We start from the raw sequence: 9669 nt of genomic DNA on the forward strand, positions 1-9669 counted from the left end.
TTTCAGTTAACAGATGCTGCCCTGGACGTGCTCACCAAGTTGTGCCAAGAAATCTGGAGAACGACCACTTGGCCAACTGACTGGAAGAGATCCATATTTGTTCCTATCCTAAAGAAAGGCGACCCAACCGAATGTGGAAACTACAGAACTACAGAACAAAATATAAATACATTTCTAAAAAAAACCCCCTATTTATAGTTTCAAGTAGTCAGAGTCGATTCAAGCCCACGTGCAGAGTGGAACTGTACCATTCATTAGGCTTTCAAGGCTGTGATCTTTCAGGAGACTGCCAGGCCTGCCTTCTAAGGTGCCTTTGGGTAGGAGTAAACTATTAATTTTCCGTCTAGTAGTATAGTGCTTAATCTTTTGGTTTATTTAAAACTTTTTTTTTTTTTATTTAAAACTCTTAAAAAATCTAAAAACACCTTTTAATAGGCAATCAAAATTATCAAAACTGCCTTTATGGTTCATAATGTATGGAAGCAATCTTAAATCATTTTGGTTTGGTTATACACTTTCTAAAAGATTTTTTCACAACTCTGTACAATCCCCACAAATATCTTCTGTGTGGTTTGAGGGGATTCTGATTCTTAGCAGCCCTCTAGGACAAAAAATTACCTCACAGGCAGTGAGGGGAACTTCTTTAAGGCCTCTGAATCATGGTGCCAACAGAATTTATGCAGATGTGTATTTTATGTGCATTTTAAATACGTCAAAACAATAATACTTAGCTTATGAAAAATACTCACAATATCCTAACTAGTAAAACCGGTGCTTACAGTCAAAAGCTCATATGCCAAACTATATTTTTTACTTTTGAAAAAATATTCATTTTCTTTTTAAGCCTTTTATTTCTAATTTCTATTGAATTCTAGTGGCATAGCCCATAGTATGTTGTGCTGCTAAACAAATGGCTGTGTCTCCATTGGCCCAAATCCAGCATCTGCTTGGGAGAAAGATGGTTGGCCTCTCCTATTAATATTTGTACTCTTGGAAACCTGAAAATCATTATGAGTCAGAGATGATTTTAAAACAATGAGTCTGGCTGGTAGATTTTTTTTAAAAGTTATTTCCTGAAGTAATAAATTTTTATAACTTCCAATGCAATAATGAAAAGGTTCTGGCGAGCTCTGCTGGCCTAGTGGCAAGAAGCTGCACTGCAATCCCAGAGGTGTGTGGTTCAAATCCACCAGATGCTCTGGTGAAGAAGGAGGAATAATTGCCTCCTGTACCAGTCAGTCAGATCCGATTTGACAGTACAAACTAAAAAAAAAAAAAAAGAAACGGTTCTGAAGTAATCTGATGAGTGAGTAAAGAGTAAGAAAATTTCAACCATGTATTATAAAATAGGGATTTATCAAAATAGCTACAAGAAAAGGATGGGTAAGACTAAAGGCAAAGAAGCCAGGCATTTATTTATTTTTTTTTTTTAGAAGCCAGGCATTTATACTAAGAAAAATATTACATACCTGTGTGGGGATGGAAGGCTCAAATTCCAAACAGAATCAAAGCTGATGATCACTATTTACGAGAGCTAATGCACAGAGAAATGAGCACTGGTGGCCTAGTGGTTAGGAGCTGTGTTGCCAATCCTAAAGCAGGTGCTTCCAAGCTATCAGCTGGTCCACAACATAAAGATAAAGATGGGTCACCTCTTATGGTGCTATTTATATCTGGTTAGCTATGAACTGGTTCTGGCTTGATGGCAAGGAATAGCAAACAACACATAAAGAACTTATTATGGTGGGTATAGGTCAAAGTCAATTTAATATGCTAACTCATTTGATGGATGGCTGGGCTTGAAAGGCTGAAACATTAGAAGCTGAAAATTGTATAAAAGTTTTCTTTTCTGAACAATATCAGGAACAGGATAGACAACAAGAAATACTGGAGAAAGAGTAGAGAGAAAAAAATTGCAAGTACATTATAGACACAAAGGTGGGTGAAAACAAAGTATTATACAGTAAGGATATTATCTGTGTAATTTGGATGCAAAAAAAAATACTAGAAGAAAGAAAATCAGTCCATCAAGCATTGAATCTATTCAGAATATTAGCAATCCTTCACTGGGTTTCCAAGGCTATAAATCTTAGGAGGAGGAAACTGGCCACTGTTCCTGGCCACCAAGGTTCCCTAGATTTGTGGTGTAGGCAAAAAATTTAGAATATACCATGAACACTCAGAAGAACAAATCTTTTTTAAAAGAAGTACAACCAGAACATGGAGCTTAATGATACCTGTAAGCACCTTAAGTATAATCATCTCTGAATGTTCTTCATAAAGTTAAATCAAAGAAGTCAAAGTCATTGCTGTGGTGTCAGAAAAGAATCACAGCTGATTGTCCTGAGGGTTTGTGAAGTTATAATGACATAGAAAGGTATTATCCATCTTTCTCCTGCAAAGCTGCTGGTGGTTCAAACCACTAGACAGGCTTGGTATTGGATGAGAAGCACAATTTTCTCTGAATTATATTCAGAGCTCCCTAAATTTAGATAATAGAAGTACATTTTGTGTATTCTTTAATATTCTATGCCAACCAGTTCTTTTCCTGCTATGGTTATTAGTTCTTTTAAATTCTAGAATACAACAAACTCATTGTGGAAAAGTTGGCTACAAAGGGAAATGAAGGAGGTATGTTCAAAATACATAGTTTTGAATAGTTTACTCCCCATGTAAATAGATAAGAGTACTACCGTAGTCTGCCTAAAGAGAAAAGTACAAGAAGTCACCTATTAAGAAAATGAAACATTTCACCAAGTGATGAATTTCACTAATTGGTTATCCTTTGTGTTGAGAATATCTGGTACTTTTGATAGATCTTGAGACAATAAATAACAAGTCTTAAAACCAAAATACTACTGATTCAGAAGAAATAATGAAATATTTAAGAAATAATGATTTCAATATAAAATAAAAAAAATATAAAATGAAAATCTATAACAGAAGTTCTATTTTTCTGACTTCCACATCAGTGTTCTTCCTAGGGAAAAAAATACTGTTAATTACAAAAGGAATTCTTTTTAATGATTGCTAAGGACTTCAATAATGTTTATAGATTACAAATAGAATAGAAGCAAGGAAAAGTGTATCATTCTTAATGTAAAGATTATAACATTACCTTTTCCAAGTCTAACTCCTCTAACAAAATGCTGGCATTTTTGTTTGCTTCAGCAGCCTGTCTATCTTTGGCTTGTACTATTGATTCCATACAAAGATGACACTTCTTCAGCATCTCCTAAAATGAAAAATTAACATGTTTCTAGCTTAAAGAAAAAGCAAATCACATTTAAAGAAATGCCCTAAAACATGTCACTTTATTAGCAAGAAGATTCTGTGGAAGGGAATAAAAGTAAATGAAAATAAAATGGTAGATATAAAAAAGCACAAAGCAAACACACACACGAGTCTCTGCTGGTCTGCAAAATAATAGCTATTTTCTGATACATTGGAAACTAAAATTATTTGCTGTAATTGTAATATAGAAAACCATACAGCAAACAGCTGCAATAATGTAAACCAGTGGATCACTGAGCTAATGGAAATAATCATCAACAAAGAAAAACAATTTAAAAATTTGAAAAGTAATTCTTTGGGAATTTGTGCTCTCATATTTATATATAAGCTTTGTTGCTGTTATATATATGTGTGTGTATACACACAGATATAAAAAAACATATATTCGTGTGCAGAATAATTTATAAAAGAATTCTAAGCACAGATATTTACATTTCTGTAGACCAAAGGAATACTTCTGTATTAAAAGTGAAGGTCTTTTCAAAGAGTCTTTTATCCATGCTAGGCAAAAATCACTGCAATATAAATGTTTTTATAAAGAACTGTAAAGCTATACAAATGCAAGAGCTTACTATATCAAACAAAATATATGTGGGAAAACTGATCACTATAATATATAATTAAACTGCAAAGTAAAGTCAAAAGACATTTAATAAAGACCTTTGGAGGCATGCATTTATACGATTCTAGCCTAAAACACAAATATTTTTTTCTATTTCAAGTATAAACTCTAAACCTGCAAAATACCATAATCATTCTCTGAAAAAAAGTAGATCCACTGGGCTTACTAGTTTTTCAGAATAGGTTATCTGTCTATGAAAGCAGATACATTTATGAGCACCAATGAATACTAATAGCTTAATGTTCACATAAAATTTAAAATCAGTTTAAATACTATCTAAATAAAATTCTCACTTGTTGCTATCGAGTTGGAACCAATTCATAGCTGACTCTCCAGTAGGTTTTCTGAGGCTGTGAATCACACGACAGGAGATTGTTCATTCTTCTCCCAAGAAGCTGGTTGATCTGAACTGCCCATCTTTGGGTTGGCAACACAATACTCTACTCAATAGGCTATCAGAGCTCCCTATTATTCAAATAGATAGTAATTCTATCACAGAGAATGTTTTATTACTTTATTAATAAATAAATAAACTAGAAGTCTCTTAAATGTTATTACATTAACACTTACTTATAAAGTAAGTTTCTTACTTTATTCCTAACCAGTGGGTTTTCAGAAATTGTAAACTGCCCACCTTTCTCCTTTGGAGAAGCTGGTGGATTTGAACTGCCCACCTTTGGACTGGCAACAATATATTCCTTACCCACCAGGCCATCAGAGCTAACATACAAATTACCCTTTATTTCTCAAAACAAATATTTTTCCCCTTATCATGTAATATAAACATGTATTTAAAATCAGATGAGACCTATAGTTAAGGCTGTTTTGTTAAGTACCATTAAGTCAGAACCCACCCATACCTGACCCTTCAGTGGATTTTCAGAGACAATAAATCACAGGAAAAGAGACTGTCCTTCCTCCTGAAGAGCCACTGGTGGACTTGGACAACATGCCTTTGGATTAGCAGTGCAACTCATTAGCATTAAGCCACCAGCAAGCTCTCTAGCTAATATAGAAGGAGTAATTTTAACAATATTATTACCTTATCAGTGATGGTTGCTATGTATCTCATACATTCAGAATCTGATGGGAACTGATTGACTTCTTTGACTAAGAATCGTACCACCTTTACATGACCCTAAAAAAAAAAATTGTTATCAATGTCAGACTGAAAACAGACTGAATAAATCAATTTCACCAAAATTTCTTTTAGTCTATTTCAATAATATTCCTTTAAGTTAAAGACTTAATTTGATATTGCACATGGAAAAAGTTTTAGTAAGTTAAATCTATACTATCATTCCAACCCACCTCTAAAAAAATGTACGGTATGACCAGTATTCATTCAAAACAATAGACTATAATTCAATAATTATTTAAGTACGAATATGTCTTTAAAAAAAACCTCAATAAATTCCTTATTAAGATCAGCACCTCATTTTAATTTTAATCAATTTTTACCTAGAAACATTTTTCTTTCAGATAAATAAAAACATATAGCACTTTTAATATGTAGTTTGAAAAAGATAACACATAATGTCCTAAAACACAAATTATGATTATTAGTGTATAATAGTGAATTACAGTACAAAATCTTCAGACTTTGCACATTTAAGAGCTTCATCACTTTCCTCTACCTTTGTTCTCTGAAACAATTTTAGTTTTTCCTACTGACTTTAGATTTTCCTTTTCATGTATAGGTACTCTCAATTTATTTTGTTTTCTTCTTAAATATGCAAATAAGTAAGTATTTCAAACCAAATGAAACTCTCTGGGCTCTGTTCTATTTTCTCTCTCATAAAACAGGTTCAGATAGGAATCAAATACTTAAGTTTTTGTTAAATTATGTTTTCCTTATTATTGCTTCTTATTGTCAGTTATTTTTATAAGTCCTCTGACTAAGCACTCAGCCTTTAGCTGAACAATTAGCAATGAGTTAAAAGAAGAAAATAAGGGTCTTTCTCATGTTGGATGCATGTTTTATGCTAGAGATAATAATAAATGAAAAAGTTTCATCATTTATCTTGAGGTGACAAGTGACTGCCAGTTTTGTCTGGATTTGGTCCATCAAACATGTGTAAAGATTCAAATCAATGCCCACAGATAGACCTGATATTGTGTTTTTACAAAAATGTCCCCACTGATTATGTAAATGATGCTACTTTTGATAATGCATCAAGTGACTTATGTGCAAACCTAATATGAGCTATTTTAAAGATTCACAATTCTTCTAGGTCTACTTATAAATACAAATAATACTAGTTTTAAAAACTCTCTCTGTAAACTCAAAATGTTAAGCTCTCCTAAGTACTGTTTTATACTGGAGTAAATCTTTTCCTTTTACTTTTACATATGTTTATGTCTCTTTAAAATCACACTGAGTAGGGACCTGAATAGTCCAGTAAAAATACAATCTTTGTGTTTAGGGAATAGAAATATTATATATGTACTGACAGAGATATGTTAATCCTGTACACAGTACATATTACTAGCAAAATTTATGAAAAAAAGAAGACATTCTTATCTGGTTTACAGTAACATGAGTGCATCATAACATCATGATAAATAAACACTCTTCTTAAAATAAGAAAAGACTATTTGGAAAGATAAGAAAATGATCAGAGATCTCAAAGTGAACTAAATTTGTAAAGAAGATGCTTTTAAATTAAAATGTAGAAAAATTAGTAATCCTGGAAATTGAAGAAGGACATGGGCATTCTAGAATGTAAGAACACAGGGATAAAACGAAGAGATTAAACAAGAATGACTCTCTACATTAGGGCCTAATAAGGAGAGTGTTAAAATAGCAAACTAGGATTAGAGTCCAAGTGATTTTCACGGGATTTCAGAGAATGGGAAAAGGAAAAGATTTTTTGAGGAGTATACTAATAGAGTGACAGTGATTAGGAAGATAATTTGAAAATTATATGCCACCTAGCTTGGAAAAGCCTTAAAGGAATAAGTTTGATTGGTTGTGAAATAAAAACAGAAAACCAGTAATGAGTCAGTGGATAGACACGCTAGATTATACAGCAAAGAAATAAAAGAGAAAATTAAGCAAAAAACCCCAGGTAATTTCCTGCCACTAAAAAATTAAAGTTTGCAGTACAGTGAAATAATTTGGAATCTACTGAAATTTATCTGCATTTCAGAATAACAAGATTCAAGCTAACCTGGTTTTGTCTAATTACAGATAATTATATTTAAGAAAGAAATCAAGTCAAGTAAAATTACTTATGCACAGTATGTACTGTATACTTTGCTATAAAAAATATATTCTCCCACCACCATCACAAAGTTCATATTTCTACTTCTAAATGTGGTAGATGATTTTGAACACTTTTCTATATTGGATATTGAGGTTTTCTTTAATTAATTTCTATTTTTCTTAGCAAAAAAAAACAAAACAAAAAAAACAAACAAAAACCTCTTTAACTTGAGCTACAGAAAACTCACTCACATTTCTTTAAGGAGCTTCAAAATGCTATTATCACTCACTGAGTGAGAGTGTGTCTCTAACTCATGGTGACTTTATGAACATCAAAATAAATAATGGCTTCTGAGTTACCTTAGGAGTGAATGTGGTTTTTCAGCAGCAGACACCTTTTCGTCCTAGTTCTAGTCTAAAGGTCCACTGAAACTTCAAGATCAATATAATATAAGCCTTTTTGAGGTAAACCAGCCAAGAATCAAACTATGATGTCGTCCTACGAGAATTTTATCACTAACATTAACTAGATCTACAGAAAACATGTTAAGATTGTAACTAGACTTTAAAACTACTAAATATAACAGCTTTTTATTGTCTGTTATCTTCAATATTAAACGTTTGTCTGGGATACCATCAGATTAAAATTATGCATATTTTATTACTCCTTTAAAGACAGCTGTTATATCCTTAAATGAACTTCTTGAGTGATCCCTAAACTATGCAATTTTTAGTGCTAGTATAAAATATTTTGGTAAATATGGACAAAATGAAATGCTTTACCTTTCTAAATGCTGCCATAAGAGGAGTTATCTTGCGGTTATCTGCTGCATCCACATCTGCACCTGACTGTACCAATAACTGAACCACATCTAAATGTCCACCATTTGCTGCCAACCACAATGGAGTGTTCCCCTTCTTGTTACGAACATCAATATGAGCTCCCCTAAAAATGAAATGACAACTGACATTAATGTCTTAAACCAAGTGGAATGATACAAATAACAAAAAATGACTATTAACTTTTGAAATATCCTGTAAAGTGAAAATTTCTTTTCTTGAATAACAAAATATATTCTCTTCCCTTTGTATTAAGGCATTTTCAGACATCAAATTTAAAGCCCTCAGTTAATACTTATTTGGACAGATCAACACTTTTCTAAATTAAAAAAAAATATGACTTTTTTTCGCATTTTCTGAGTTTCAACAGTTTAGAAAATAAGTACTCTCAAATTACTAGACTAAATAAACAGTACCTTGGAAACACTGAAGTGTCCTATAAAGGAATCATATTTGCTTCAGATTATCATAATTTATAATATACTGCTTCCAAAAAAGAATGAACCTAAGATTAATATGAAGTCACAGAATACACTGAGCAATATGAGATTTTGTATGAGATACAAAGACACAAAGACTTATGCTGAATAACAACAGTTAATGAGAGGTACTGCTTAAAACATCATCTGAAGATGACTGAAAACTATTTTAAGTAATCCAGTGAGGTACACAAGCATCTCTGAACTGGCAGGCAAGTTCAAAGTGGAAGCAGAAACTCCTGAATTTTGCCTGACATTTTGGTAGGTTTTATAACTGCCACCTTGAAGTACTAATTACTGTAAAGAACTGTAAAGAAAATGAACAAATTTGCCAAACTTTTAACTTAGAAAAAGACACAAGAGTATAAATAATAAATGCTGAATAGGTTATTATAGTAACTTTAAGTGTATACATACTCCAGAAAGGAAGACAAATTATATATTGTTGTTAGACTGAACAAAGATTATGTATATATAACACAGTTTTGGATAGGTAGAAAATAGCAAAAGTGGGTTTCAAAAATATACTTGTAGGTTACAAAAGAATGACAATTGGTATTTTGTTTATTTTTATTGTGATATGCACAAAAGTTTATAAAACTTACTGGTTTTCCATTCAACCATCCATATGTATTTTGCTTTATAACATTAACTATGATATACACAATGTAACTGTACATCTCACAGCTTCTTCTTAGGACTCTTATTTCCATTAATCCTTTTATCCTAGACAAATGCTGCCCTTTTGTTCTTACATATTTGATTCTTCTAAAGAGTGAGTGTCTTTCTAGTGATACTGTAATGGGCTGAAAAATGGTAATCACTGGTAACATTGTTATTCATATATTAAGAGTAACACAATACCTGCCAATAAGAAGCTCACAGAATTTATAATGCCCTTTATCTGCTGCTATGGTTAAAGCTGTATCTCTTGAGGAGGGCACCGGAGGGGCATTTACATCAGCACCTTTATCCAAAAGAACTCGTCCCACCTCTGCATAACCACCAGAGGCAGCTTCCATTAGTGGGGTAAGGCCAGTCTAGTGAAAAAGAAAGATTCACACATAAGCAACTAGAAAGAATTTAAATGCCAGCAATCTAGGAAGCAAGATGGTGGAGCTGTTACAATGACTCACAAGCATTATTTCAACAATGTTATTTATGACTTTGTTCTAACTTACTCTACTCTAGTAAAGATAGTTCTGATTAATTTTGATGGTACTACT

General features: G+C 32.4%; 1 protein-coding gene across 3 annotated transcripts in view; it reads right to left on the reverse strand.

Annotated features, from left to right (window-relative positions):
• ANKRD17 (ankyrin repeat domain 17) overlaps nt 1-9669 on the reverse strand; it is a 214043-nt gene that overhangs the window by 42208 nt on the left and 162166 nt on the right. For all 3 annotated transcript variants that reach the window (XM_006898445.1, XM_006898443.1, XM_006898444.1), the window contains 4 exons: nt 9308-9483; nt 7908-8070; nt 4959-5054; nt 3119-3235 (listed from right to left, as the gene is read on the reverse strand). In XM_006898445.1, the coding sequence (XP_006898507.1) occupies nt 3119-3235; nt 4959-5054; nt 7908-8070; nt 9308-9483 (552 nt within the window). The remainder of the gene's footprint in view (nt 1-3118; nt 3236-4958; nt 5055-7907; nt 8071-9307; nt 9484-9669) is intronic.

The sequence above is a fragment of the Elephantulus edwardii genome, unplaced genomic scaffold, assembly GCF_000299155.1.
Source record: "Elephantulus edwardii isolate Elephantulus edwardi_28Jun2011 unplaced genomic scaffold, EleEdw1.0 scaffold00230, whole genome shotgun sequence".
NCBI classification, from domain to species: domain Eukaryota; kingdom Metazoa; phylum Chordata; class Mammalia; order Macroscelidea; family Macroscelididae; genus Elephantulus; species Elephantulus edwardii.